The following is a 14,149-nucleotide window of genomic DNA, read 5'->3' as shown; positions in this document are numbered from 1 at the left end:
CAAATGTGATGACAAAAATCTCACTAACTTAAAAGAAAGTTAGACTGGTCCTAATGGGCAACTGTTCTCCTAAGGATTAAATGTTTGTGGGCTTCCTTGTAAAGTTAGCCCTGGAGTTGCAGTCCTGGTGACCTGGATATTAGGTCATAGGTGAATTCTTGTTACTCACCTAGCCTGTGATTTTACTGTTTGTCAGTGAAGGGTCTGTCCACTTGTCATCCGATTGTGCAAATTCACCTTCCATGTGAGTCGAGATTTAAGTTTCGCTGTTTTTCAGGGGCTGACTATGTGCAGAGGGAGTTGTAGTAATTTTTTTTTCCACAGGAACTTCCTTTCTTGAAACACCACCCCTTGGCAGTGGACCTGCTGACACCTCAGAGCAAGACACAGATAAAAAGGGCAGCCTGTCTTCCTTCTCCACACTCAGAAGCAAGTGGCATAGACTACTCAGGAGCTTGGAAGCTGCTGGCATCACAGGCATCTCGGGTAGAAGCTCTGAAAGAACCATGTTCGGCAACACTGGTGAGTTTTAATGCTTGATATGATATGTTAGGTGTGAAGTTTGGCAAGTCTCCTGCAGGGAGGATGGCAGCTCCAGAGGTCCTCATCCCTCTGATTGCCATGGGTGACACCTTGGGGAAAGAAGTTGTGGTACCAGTGCTGCTCACAGGGGATGAGTTTGCTCTGGCTGTGCAAATTGTGCTTTTGATGGATTGGTAATCTAACTGTAAGATGCAACTCATTTTTCATCACTGTTCTTCAGCCTGTAGACATCTGGTTCTGTCAGTGTGAAGGAAATGCAGCTCTTTTAAACTCATTCCACATCAATGTTAAAAGAATTTCTTTCTTTCAGGCTACTTAATCATGTAGATTATTGCTCTTTAGTGATGCCTGATAGCATCTGATGGAAGTTTCAAAATAACTGAAAGGAGGATTTATATGGGCTTGAGCTCTGTCCCATGGCTGTCCTGTCTGCCCTGTTGTCAGGAGATCCTGAACCTACCTAGAATGGTGCCTGGGTCTGGGTCCCTCCTGCAGCAGCTGCTGACCCCCCACCACTGGCCAGCCCAGCCCCAAGATTACCAAAACCCCAGGGGTTTGGCATGTAGCTGGGTAGGTGCACATGTGGGCTGGATGGTGCCTGCAGCAGAGTTGGGAACAGGTCTCCACGGCCCTCAGGAGGTGAGGGGTGTTTTGACACCACTCCAAGTCCCCCAATTTCAAACCTCTGTACTTTGAGCGTGGATGAGCTGAAATTTTCCAGGAAGTCTTGGACAGCAGCATCCTTGGGATGTGATCTCACATCTCTGGGATGTGCATGAGGGTTTGCCTGGAGGCTGGGCAAAAATCAGGAGTAAATGCAGGTATCCAAATTATGTTGTCTCTTGAAAAACTACAGTTCTCATCCCACTTCCCTTCTGTCCTTCTGAGCAGCCCTTGTTCCCAGTGATGCCAGACATACAGAAACTCTGCTCCATATTAATAGGTTTTTTAAACCCCATCACCTCCTCATCATCAGGGAAAAAAGGCCCCAGACACTTAGCAGTGCCAAGCCCTCATGTCCCCATTTTTGGTCTGGGTGGTCACTGTGTTCTTGAAGCTCTGAACATCTCTCCAGGCAGGTAGCAATGCAATGGGGCTTGTGGGTTAGCACAGGAAGGGGCTCTGTAAGTGATAAATCATGGAACTAGGAGGCAAAATACTGCCTTGAATTTTTTTCTATTTAAAAAGGAAAAGAAATCTGCCAGCACTTGAGATTTGGGTTTGCTTCTGGCCTGGCCCAGGAGCGAGCACAGACAGGACTGCCTCTCACAGTCTGAGCCTCTGTCCTGTGGGCAGATGCATTCTTGGTATACTCAGCTCTTCTATAAATCATTAATTTCCCTGCTGGCAAACCGAGGTGCCTGCAGGCAGCCAGACACAGGGTGTGTGGGGGTCCAGCTCTGTGCCCAGGGCAGGAAGCAGAGCAGGAAGACAAAAGCAGCAGGTGAGGGTAGACGGGCTGCAGCCAAGCCACCTCGGATGTGGTGGTGGGTGCGCCACTGGCTCGCTCTGAGGCATTCCTTGGCACAGGACACTGTGCCAGTCAGATCACAGGGCATCACAAGTGTCTTTGCACAGGACTCAATGCAGCACGATTGACAGGCAGCGCTGAGTGGAGACAGGTCTTTGGCACTGTGCTCAGCGCGGTCAGGCTGTGTTCCAGGGCAGCTGTTGTCAGTGAATTTTCCCTGTGCATCCTCAACAGAGGTTGACAACACTGGTGATGTCCAGAAATGGGATGGCTATGCAGTCCCTAAGTTAAGAAATGCTGGAAGGATGGATTTCCTAGGGCCCTTTCCCACAGCCATCCTATGTGCTCAATTCCCATGTCCCTTTTCAGCCCTCTCCCAGGACCAGGGCTCTTTTCTGCTATCTTCTCAGCCCAGCACCAGAGTTCTCCATAAAGAACAAGGTTGAGCAGCTTTAGTGTTTGGAGATTTCTTAATGCTGAGGAAGATGCACTTCCTTTTTGTCCTCAAGAGGGTTAAGCAGCTAGTTCCAGCTGAAATTTTTTGGCATAAATGCACATACACCCTGTTGCGTAGAACTTCATCCCGAGTTTGGCAACTGGCATGCAGCAAGCAAACAAAAAGCACTCAAAGATTAAATTGGTTAACAAAAGGTGCTGGTCAATTCTATTTGTTGTGCCACTTATATCTGTTACATAATTAATATAAATATGGTTTATATATTTACTTAGAAGAAATACTCAGAGGTAATAGTCTGGTGGGGATCCATGGGTGGTCAGTTCAGTTTACTTAAGGCTGCAGTTGCTGCCCAGCACAGGTCTCACTAGGAAGCATGTCACTGATTTCAGCCTGCCCTGGGACCAGCCCTGCATGTGGCATCTCTCACGCCACAGCAGCTACCAGCCGATTCCTGCCTCTTCAGTGTTCGGCATGTCTCTTGTTGATACTGAGATTAACATGGTTGCCTGGTACCATGCAAATCTGTCAAGACATTTGGTAAATTAATCTCTTCAACCATTATGCTTTTGACTTGCTAATTTCAAAGTTACCGTAACCTGTTTTTGCCTCTCCCATGTCTTCATCTGAATCACTCAAGAGAAGAGTGCTTATGAGGTATTGTAACTCCCTACTGTTCACACGGAATTCATCCTTTGAGGATATTTAATGGGCAGGTACAAGACCTACAACGCTCCCGAAGAAATACGGCTCAGCCGCATTCCTGTATGCTCTGGCTTTTCCCGTCACAACTGGGCAGCCTGCCAACGTCTGATGCAGTAACCCCCAAATCTCCATCATCAAGAAAGCTGAGGGCTTTCTTTTTGCTCAAGTGTATCACTGGGTTGTGCCTCTTGCAGCTCCACTCCTATGCCATGGCCCTGAGCCACAAGCCACTGGGCACAGAGATGCTGAGGCTTGTCCTGGCCCTGCTCCCATCCAGAGTTGCAGGAGTAAAGGGCAGTTGAGGAGGCAGTCATTTTAAATGCTGTGTCTTAATGGGAAAAGCAGCAGTTGGCACGAAGGGGGCAGTGCTCTATGGTGAGGGTGCTACAGCAATCCACCCAGAGCAGGGACAAGCTCCTGCCTTGCCCTCTGACTGTTCGTCTCTGCAGCATGATTCTGCCTCCTCCTCTCTCCATCTCTTCCCAGGGAGTCTGAGGTTTGCCTCTGGGTATTTATTTTATTTTATTATCATATTATTTTATATTGTCTTACTCTAGATCGCTTGTTACTCTAGATATTTTGATGACTCACAGGGCTGCATTAAGAAGAGAACTGTCTTTACCGTGCAATTTGCCATCAATCTCTTCTTTTTCCTTTCTACTTTTCTCCTAATGTCTTTCCAGAGAGCAATCTGGAGGTCACCGGGATTGACTTTCTGAAGAGCCAGAACACCCAGCAGCACCACACGGATGGGTACAACATCAAGAACCTGGTGGTGCGGCGCGGGCAGGCCTTCCACGTGCAGGTCAGCCTCAACAGGGAGCTGAGGGCTGCCGACAAGCTGTCCCTGCGCTTTGGCATCGGTAAGCAGGATTCCCACTGTGGCCACCAGGCAAAGCCAGAGAGCCCCAGGAGCATCCAGCTTCCTCCTCCTGGCACTGCACAGGCATTGCAGACCCGTGCAACCCTCACACACACTGCCTTGGGTTTGTTTCTAGGTGAAAATCCAGTGAAAGACAAGGGGACCCTGCTGTCACTGAAACCAGAGCAGGAGGATTTCAATGGGTGGAAAATCTCTGTTGTCAAGAAGAACGGCAAAGAGGTAGAGCCTGTGGGCAAGGGGCCCAATGCCCAGTACCAAGCCCATCAGAAGCTACAGAGCGAAGCATCCTCATACCTGTGCTTTCCCTTAGTCATATGATTTTAGATGGGCAGCAGCCTTGTCCTGCTGGGTTCATTGCTCCCCCCATACACAGGCAGGCTTTGCCCTATCCCGCTGCCTTCCCCTCTTTCCCCCCCGCGAACTCCTTTTTTTTGGCTCCCAGCTTTGCCACTTGTCCCAGTTCTGTGGCACTGTATTTGTGCTATGCCTGTGGCCATGGTGGGGTATCCCTCATGCCATCTCTCCTTGTTGCCTCCTCAGTGCCTGCTGTCTGTCACCAGCTCACCCAATGCTGTTGTGGGCAAATACAACCTGCATGTGAAGACTGGTGCTAACATGTACAAGCCTGAAAATGGTGTCATCTACCTTTTGTTCAATCCTTGGTGTGAAGGTGAGTGGTCCTGCAACTGGGAGTGATAATTACTGCTACCAGGGATTGTCCCAGGTGGAACTTTGCCTCGTAGTTTCCCTCCTCTGTTTCTCACATACATTGCTTTTTCCCCATAAAACACTGCAAGCAGCATCCTCATGGAGCCAGTGGGAAGCTGGGCAATAGCAGTGAACCAGCTCCTCATTGGATATTCTCCAGTGCCAGGCCATAGAGAGACATCTATCTGTCACATCTGTTTGTACCTCTGTATCATCCCTCTCTGTTTCCCTGAGCCAGCCAAAGATTAACTGAGAGAACTGGGTTGGCTTACACTCCAGACAAAAAATAACCAGAACAAAAAATTGTGTGGTTGGGTGGCATCAGTTCCCTAGTTCTCTCTGCTGTCTACCTGGTCCAGTGTTCAGAAATAAGCTTTTTTCTGTAATAAAGGAGTGGTCACGTAGCAATGGACCTACAGAGGGAAACTAAAGATTAGTCTTAGAGGAAATTCTTTCATGAAAGGAGCAAAAAAATGGGGGTGCTGCATGGTCATCAATTGGTGTGAATGTTGCACACCCTTGGTTACCCCAGTTTAGCTTTCTACGGAAAATTTCCTATCATGTGTGCAAACCACCTGACATCTGAGGGTTTGGGATTTTTTCTCCAGATGACGTGGTCTACATGGCCAATGAGGCACAGAGGAAGGAGTATGTGCTCAACGACACCGGCTACATCTATGTTGGGTCTGCCTACAGCATCTACGACAGGCCCTGGAATTACGGGCAGGTAAAACACAGCTGTCTTGTCAGCCCTATTACCCTTCTTCATCCCTTCAGCATTAAGCCCATGAGTAGCTCAAAGTGCTGGAATGACCCTGCCAGCTTCACTGAGAGGGCTCACCTGCTCAGAGTAATCTATGTGCCTACATGTTTTCCCCACCCACAGCTGGAGAATGGGATTTAGTGGCACATTTATAGTCAGATCGTGTGACCCCCTGGCAAAGGATGTGGAAACCAGGGACAGGGTATTTCTGACTGAAAAAATTCCCATAAAGGAATTCTTGCTCTCATGCAACTGTAGTTGTTGGTAATCAGGTAATGAGACATGGAGAGGGCTGATGGGGAAAAAAATCTGATTTATCTCTTGCGTCATAGTCGGGAATAAAAAAGGTAAAATTACTGGCAGAGGTTATCACATTTCAAGTGGTGCCTTCACTGAAAGCTGTGTGCAGGACACAATCAGCCACTCTCTCAGGAAGGGTGTTCCTGCACGCTGCCTCTGAGATAACTCCAGAGGAGCAGAATGTCAAATTGGCTTGGGCTAGAGATAAGAGGTGGATGCCAGAGCAGATTTATTTGTACCCTATAGAAAGCACACAGGGTTTCTTTTGTTTTGTTTTGTTTTATAAGTCTGCAATTTTGCAGGATATCTTCAGAATGTATATCTGCAAGACACACATCACCCAACAAAGGTGCTCACACTGATGTCTTTACAGAAAAGGGGCCAAAGGGCATCATCTGTAGGGCTGTTCCTATCCTAATATTTGTTCTGCTGTTAAGCAATGAGAATTGATATTGATATTCTGACAAGCTTCATTGGATCGAATGTTTGCCATCTCTCTGAACCTGACCTCAGGGAGCTTTATCAGCAACTGCTAATTAGGAATCTTTGCTGTAATAATTAGCATTTACATACCTTTCTCTTCTCCAAGGTTCATTTTGTACCTATGTCAATAGACTAAATATCTGCAGACATCTTAAATTTTCATTACTCTTGTGAGTAATTTGCAGGGTTGCAGGGAAGTGATGTCGGTAACTTTGTGCTACTCACAGGAGTAAAGATTGCTGGGTCAGGTTCCAACTGTATTTGCAAGACATGTGACAGAGGCTTTTGTCTTCCAAGGCTGGGTTTCATTTTAGCCCTTCTTTGGAGACAACAGCTTTGGAAAGCTCCACAGCCTTGGAAATTCAATATCATAAAGGAAGTTTAGAAGTTAGAGCTATTCAGGCATTTTCCTCCAAGTGCATGCTTTACAGTGACAAGCAAATTCTGTTTTAGAGTGGCACATAAAAGTGTCTCCATTTTCTCCCTAAAACAGTTTGAGGAATTTGTCTTGGATGCCTGCATGTATCTGCTGGACAAAAGCAAACTCAGTCTGACTGATAGAAGGGATCCTGCAAATGTGTCCAGAGCCATGTCTGCTTTGGTAAGCCTCTCTCAGTGAAGTGCTTTGCCCCTCCAGCACTCCCTCCACCTTCGTTCTTTCCCTGGGACCATGAACACCATTTCAGGATGCATATGAAATTGATTCCTTTGGGATACTGCAAGCAAAGAGACAGAGGCATTACTGGGTGGAGGGACAAGTGAACAAAATACAGCAAGTCCCCATCTCCAAAGCTTGCAGCTGCCCCAGTGGTTATCCTTCCTCATCAGTTGTGTTGGCAGGGCCAACACAGGGGGTTGTGTTTTGGGGGGGTAACTGCTCTCTGTGGTGGGACCTTTTTGGAGCCCTATGGTTTAAGATACAAGATGCAGAGTTAATTTTTACTGCCCTGAGCAGAGGTGCCACCTCCCTCTAGATATCCAGGTGGAGGCTTTCCAACCAGGGGAGCCCCCAGCCAGCAACAGCAGCCTTGGTGGGTCGCACAGGGCTGTGGAGCACCTGGGAAGACACAGACTAGGCAGAGACTTTGCGGTTTAAGCCTCATTCAGTCTCGTCCCTTTATTTTTCTCCTTTGCATGTGTGGCCACAGGTTAATGCCAACGATGACAGCGGTGTCCTGCTGGGGAACTGGTCAGGGAATTACATCAATGGAACATCCCCTATGGATTGGATTGGGAGTGTCACAATTTTGCAGAAGTACTACAAAACAAAGAAGCCGGTCCGTTACGGCCAGTGCTGGGTCTTCGCAGGGGTCCTCAATACAGGTGAGCAGTGAACTGCCTCCTTTCTCTGACACCCCACTTGCTGTGCCTCTGAGCAGCAGATGTGCCAGGGTCTATCTGTAAGGAGAGGCTGAGGGAGCCAGGACTGCTCAACCAGGAGAAGAGAAGGCTTTGTGTGTAAATACCTGATGGGAAGGAGTGGGGCACAGACAGGCTCTTCTCAGTGATGCCCCACAAGACCAGAGGTGATAGGCACAGGCTGAAACATGGGAGGTTCTGTGTGAACCTGGGAAAACAGCTTTTTTCACTGTGAGGGTGACCAAGCACTGGCACAGGGTGCCCAGAGAGGTTATGGAGTCTACATCCTGAACGTGTTCAAAAGTCATCGGGACACGGTCCTGAGCACCTGCTCTAGAGGACCCTGGGTGGGCAGAGGGGTCAGATGACAGGATCCCCAGAGATGCCCACCAGTCTGAGGGATTTTGTGACCCTGTGCTTTGTCTGTCTGTGCTGCAGTCATGCGTTGCCTGGGAGTGCCATCCCGCTGTGTGAGTACCTTCGACGCGGCCCACGATACCGAGGAGAACCTGAGAGTTGACGTCTACCTGAACGAAAGAGGAGAAAAGCTGAACTCGTTGTCTTTAGACTCTGTCTGGTACTGCCAAATGGGGCTAACGCTTCCTAGCCCCTGTGCTGCCTTGCAGTGCCCCATTTCCCAGCCCCAGCAATTCCTTTGAGAACTTCCATACTGCTGGGGTTTGTTGCCCAGGAGACAGAGAGAAAGCCTGGGGTTTCACAGGGTTACATGCAAATGCCCATTAAATCTGCCCTTACTAAAGGATTAAGGGAGGAGATCGTGACTCTTCAGGCTGTAACAGCTCACTCCTTTTCTTTCCAACCCAAATGCATGCAGGAACTTCCACGTGTGGAATGATGCCTGGATGAAGAGAACGGACCTGCCAGAAGGGTTTCATGGCTGGCAGGCAATTGATTCAACCCCTCAGGAGCAAAGTCAAGGTAGGATTTGCCTAGAAAGCCTCTTCTGCAACTCCTGAGGGAGGCAGGGACATTTTGTGTGAAAAACATCTTTGCTAGTCAGCAAAGCAGGTACTCCCTATGCACATCTTCACATGCTGGGGCAGTGACACTCTAAAGCAGGAGGTCTCACTGCTGCCACCTCAGCCCAGGATGGAAGGAACAGCATTTCTTGACAGGCAGAAAAACTGCCTTGTGGGGACATGATTGTTGTTTCAGAGGTTAGAGCACATCTACGTCACTGGGGTCATGAGGCTGTTCATCAGTAGATGAGAGGAGTGACTACCAAAATTGGTGACTACACTCCCTGCAAATGTTCAGGGAATTCAAAGGTGGGAAAAAACCAAAAGGTTAATCCTCAGGGAAGTGCAGAAAGTGGAATTGGCCTAGAGATCAAACACAGGTGTCTGGATGCAGCTGACTTCATAACCTGACACTGAAATTGGCTAAGGAAGAAACTTTCTAACACAATTTTGAAGCATTAGAAAGCAGGTATTCATTATTGCAGCACACTGGGCACCTGGAGGATATTTCCTCTAACTGGGTGTATCACAAAATTTTACAACAAGGTATTTATTCCATCATGATCATACATATTCATTAGAGTGTACTTCCTGGCTAACACATAAACATCACTTCTCCTAGAACTAATTTGCGTGCATCTGCTTCTTACTGGAAGGGCTTTTATGGTCCTGGAGGGTCATCTGAAGGGGTCGTACTCACTACGTAACCCCTAGCATACAGATGACCTTGCCTTGAACTTCTCGTAGGGCACGTGCTGTTGCTTCTTGTCATATAATTCTGCCACAAAAGCCACTATATTCTTTATTATCTGTTTATCCACTGGTCTCAGCTACGTTTCGCATGCTGTGTGGCTACTTTTACATACTTTTATCTACTTCTTGAAAACACGTTCCCTTTATTGGACAAGGCATCGTTATGTTCTGTTTCTTTTATCAAACCAAGCTGTGGCTTTCTAACCTTAAAATTATCTAAGTGAGGGGAAACATGCAAAAGCTCCTACCAGACCTTGGTCATCTACAAAAAATTCCCAAGCAGCTGTGGGATAAATGAGAGGTTCTGGAGTTCATTATTGAATTGGAGGACTATTTATTGCTAAGTGTCAACTGCCATGGCCACAGATTCCTGCTTGAGTGTGTCTGAGAGTGGAGCAAAAGTTGGAGTCACTGCTCACGTTTGGAAAATCAGCTGGTATTGAATGCCCTCTCTAGGTCGTTTCCAGTGTGGCCCATGCCCGGTGAAGGCTGTCCGGGAAGGAGATGTGTATTTGCCCTACGACAGCAAGTTTGTGTATGCGGAAGTGAACGCTGACAGAGTCTACTGGGTCGTCAAGAAGGTGAACGGCAAGGACAAGTACTTCAAGGTTGGCACAGAGACCCAAGCCATCGGCAAGAAGATCAGCACAAAAGCTGTGGGGCAGAACAGGCGGGAAGACATCACCCGGGAGTACAAGTACCCCGAAGGTAACAGCGCCCATCCTCTAAGGCAGTGCCAAAGAGGAGACTCTTGACCGTGCAAGTCACCCCACAGCACGTGTTGTTTCCAGGAGAAAACTGCAGGAGTAGCTGCAGCGGTAAACCCAGTGTAAGGCCTGGAGACCCTCGGGAGGCAGCACTGCTGCCGGGTATCCTCATGCCCGCAGTGACACCTATAGGCTGCTCTTCAGGGCCACGAGCAAGCTTGCAGGCAGTGAAAGAAACAGGCTGAGTGATGAACCTAGTCGTCACACTGACTTTTGCTTTATTTCTTCATTCTTCTTCTTTTTGTCTTTCCATTCCCCAAACCATATTGGAAAAAAAATCCCACATTTCTTCTCCACAGTTCTCAAGACCCAGCCATGTTGTCCTAGACTGTTAAACCCTTCTCAGTGAGGAGGGCAAAAAAATCAGGCTGAAAAATTTAAGAGTATCCAACCTCTAAATTGTCTCTTCCAGGAAATTCTTCCTGTCCAGAATGCTACAGTTAGATTTGGTGGTAGCATAAACCAAGAAGTAGCCCTGAGCAGAGGCTGGAGGTGCTCTGACATCCTCTCTGCTTATCAGCAAAAGCATAAATAAAGGGAAGATAGCTCTGGGTGAGGAGACCGAGATACAGCTGTCACACATATTTTTCTTCATCCAGGCTCCAAAGAGGAAAGGATGTCTATGCAAAGAGCTTATAGCTTCATACGCCCTTCGGGAATGGTGCCTCGTTCGGGCTACGCTTCGACCATACAGACACTAAGCGGGAGCACCCAGCCTTTGGTCCCGAAGGAGCCCGTCACCAAGACTGGGCTCCACCTTGAGATAACCAACACAGAGCCTTTGCATCCTGGCAATCCCCTTGAAATGACCATCACAGTCAAGACCTCTACTCCTGGGAACTGGACCGTTGACCTTACTGGCTCCTGCCAGCTGCAGTACTATACTGGAAAAGTTCAGGCCAATCTTGGAACTATCAAGGAGACCGTCAAGCTTGAAGGCACATCTGGTAAGCACAGAAAGCTTACTGTGTTCTGTAGACTAATTTACTGCGCCAGTCTGGGGTTTGGAGTGGCTCCACTATAGATCAGTGTATGGCTCTGTACTTTGTGAAGAGCAGAAATTGCCTGCCTAAAACCTACCTCCCTCATTACTGAATTTGGAAGTCTCAGTTACAGACTGGGATCCCTCTGTAGCAGGGACCAAAACGTGAAGGCCCTGCTGCAGCTTCAAGGAGGTGGTTAGAAACACATCAGTGAGGGCAGACAGAGGTTTTCATGGCATGTGTGAGGTATGCTGGAGCATCTGCCTCCTGTCTTCACTGTGTAAACATCAAAGATGTCACCACAGGCTTTGTGTGCATCCATGTGGATCAGATCCCTCACAGGATTTAGATGGCTGGAAATTTCAGCCTTTTTTTGTTCTTGTGTTTGCCACTCTAATTTGGGTGGTGGAGATGCTGGTGAGTATTATTTCCTGAATTCTTTGCCCAAGCAAATTCCCAGTTCATGACTGCCTGCCTGGCTGATCCCCAGAGCTGTTTGCTGCTGTGCTTTGCATATCTTTGAGTAACCTGGGTTGCATTTTTGATGCCCAGCAATGTAACTGAAATTTGCTAAACAAGAGACTAGTGAGAGATGAATAATAACAATAAACAACGCTTGCTGATTCCAAGCATGACTCACTCACCAAAAAAATAAAAGTAGAAAAAAAATCTTTGCTGTTGATGAGTGCTGAGTGTTTTCACTCATATATTGTTGCTGTAAAAATGCAGCAGGGCAGGACACAAAGGTAACCACATATATACCTGCATACATATATACATATGTACATACACTTAGGGAAAAGAAAAGGCTTTTTTTTTTTTTATTCCCAGAAGCCGGGAAGCTTTGCAGCTAAATCAGTGCTCAAGCACCAGCACTGCTGACTTCTTGGCTTTTCTGAGCCACTGGAAGGTTGTCCAGGCAATTAAAATCTGAAGTGAAAGGAAAGCCAGCAATTTTATACCAGGCAGAGAAACCCGAGGCAGGCTTAAACGTACCCAACCTCCTGCTCCTCTGCCTCCTTCTGAGTGCCTTCTGAGGGCACCCAGGGACAAGGGCGGCTGAGGTGCTGGATGTGAGCCCAAGCCAGTGCTTGTCTGAGCAGGGACAGTGGGACTCAGCCACCCTTCCCATGGGCTGCATGTGCCAGGTACCACCCAGCCAGCCAGGGCTTCTCCCCACAGGGACTAGGCCCGAAGGGACAGCAGGATGGTCTCAGCAAATATGGCTCATGCCACACCCTGGGACACCAGCCACCAGAGCTGACTTTGCCACCCAATTCCTGGGCGTGTGATGAAGCATTGAGTTGTGTTTTCTTTCCTGCAGAGATGCAGATCCCCATGAAAATAGCACCTGACGCGTACATGAAGACGCTGTCCTCCCTGGAAGATGAAGTGCTCATCCTTGTCACTGCCATTGCCGAGGTCAAGGAAACAAATGACAAACTCACCAAGGAGACCTCAATGAGATTCCAGTACCCCCCCATCACTGTCCAGGTGAGGCAGCCACCAGCCAGGCTCCTGGGGGACAAGGGTTAAAGCCCTGCTCACTGCAGCACCATGGTGGTGTTAGCATTCCAAGGGGGATCTCCCAAACAGCTGCCTCCTGGGATGCTCAGTTCTTGGCACCTTACTTGGCTATTCAACCTTCATTTGAATGTTGAAAGCAGCCATGAAATGAAAGTTTTATTATTGCCCCATCTAAAAGGGGAAGGAAGGGGCTGCTGGAGGGAAGGGGATGGGAGAAGAGGGTTTGTACAGGGCTCATCTCCAATCCCAAAGCTCTCCCTCCTGAAGGAAAAATGTTGAGAAACCAGCTGGGAAAACACAGTGCTTCAAGGGGGATGGAAAGGATACGAAGGGGTTGTCCCCCACCATGCTGGTGGTCAGGAGCAAACCTGCAGCAGCTCTGGCATCTTTATTACCCCTCTGATCCCTAGCCTTTGAGTTTGTTTCTCTCTTTCCTCCTCTGCCAGATGCCAGAAACAGCCAAACTGTACAATGACTTCAGCTGTGCATTCATCTTCAAGAACAAGCTGAATGTGACCCTGGAAAACTGCAAGCTGCTGGTGGAGGGCTTGGGCATATTTAAGATGACAACATTTGATCAGGGGTAAGGAGATGAGCCAATGAAATGACCATGGCAGGACTCTGCTCTGTTTATTGGGTTTTTTTTAACATCCTTGAAGAAGCGTTTAGGGGATTTGGAGTAAGAGGGACCTTTGCCAGCTGTGTTTGAAATGGCACCACATTTGGGCAGAAGGGCTGTAGTGGTTTGGTCCAAAATACTCATTACTGTTTATCTGCTGTGAGATAAGAATTAGGAGAAATGCAAAGCAGGCACCAAACTTGAAAGAATATAAAGAAGTTTATTAACAGACCTAAAAGAGGAAAGAAAAAAAAATTATACCACCTTCAGAACTCTCCTCCTCCCCCCACCTTCCTCCCTTCTCCCACTGACAATGTAAAAAAACAACCCTTAAGATGTTCAGTCTGTTACCACTTCCATAATAACCTTGTTCAGTCCATTTAGAAAGAGAAGTCTCTTCTTGCTCATGCTATGAATGAAAACAGTATCACAACGAGACAGCCGCCCACTTCCAAATATTGTTCAGTCCATTTAGGAAGAGGAGTCTCTCTGCCTGCGTGTGAGTCCTTTCCCCCGACTTGCAGCTTTTCCCGCAACTGCTTTCGAGGGTCCAATCTTGAAGTTTTTTGGGGTACAATTTTAAGGTTGAGCCGTTCAGAAACAAAAACAGAGGCCCTTCTCCTTCCCTGGGAGCAAAGGGTCTTCATCATCTTCATCGTTAGGACTATCTCTGGGAGCATCTCTAGGAACTGAGGTTTTCTCCTTTCCCATTTGGAGCAAAAGTCCTCATCTGGTTCATCTCTAGGGACTGAGGTTTTCTCCTTTCCCGTTTGGAGCAAAAGTCCTCATCTGGTTCATCTCTAGGGACTGAGGTTTTCTCCTTTCCCGTTTGGAGCAAAAGTCCTCATCTG

The 14,149-nt window shown here is 47.9% G+C and overlaps 1 protein-coding gene across 1 annotated transcript in view; it reads left to right on the top strand.

The window, feature by feature from the left end:
* The first annotated feature begins 317 nt into the window (after positions 1–317).
* Positions 318–14,149, top strand: part of TGM4 (transglutaminase 4) — a 15,092-nt gene continuing 1,260 nt past the window's right edge. The window contains exons 1-13 of the mRNA XM_008633879.2: positions 318–522; positions 3,857–4,036; positions 4,172–4,275; positions 4,597–4,726; positions 5,373–5,491; positions 6,804–6,911; positions 7,459–7,633; positions 8,108–8,246; positions 8,505–8,608; positions 9,859–10,110; positions 10,769–11,116; positions 12,477–12,646; positions 13,126–13,262. Coding sequence (XP_008632101.1) covers positions 507–522; positions 3,857–4,036; positions 4,172–4,275; positions 4,597–4,726; positions 5,373–5,491; positions 6,804–6,911; positions 7,459–7,633; positions 8,108–8,246; positions 8,505–8,608; positions 9,859–10,110; positions 10,769–11,116; positions 12,477–12,646; positions 13,126–13,262 — 1,982 coding nt within the window. The 5' untranslated portion in view covers positions 318–506. The remainder of the gene's footprint in view (positions 523–3,856; positions 4,037–4,171; positions 4,276–4,596; positions 4,727–5,372; positions 5,492–6,803; positions 6,912–7,458; positions 7,634–8,107; positions 8,247–8,504; positions 8,609–9,858; positions 10,111–10,768; positions 11,117–12,476; positions 12,647–13,125; positions 13,263–14,149) is intronic.

Source organism: Corvus brachyrhynchos, unplaced genomic scaffold (genome assembly GCF_000691975.1).
Source record: "Corvus brachyrhynchos isolate BGI_N302 unplaced genomic scaffold, ASM69197v1 scaffold94, whole genome shotgun sequence".
Lineage (NCBI taxonomy): Eukaryota > Metazoa > Chordata > Aves > Passeriformes > Corvidae > Corvus > Corvus brachyrhynchos.
Note: the sequence above shows the minus strand (reverse complement) of the source record. Positions and strands in the feature narration are given on the sequence as shown.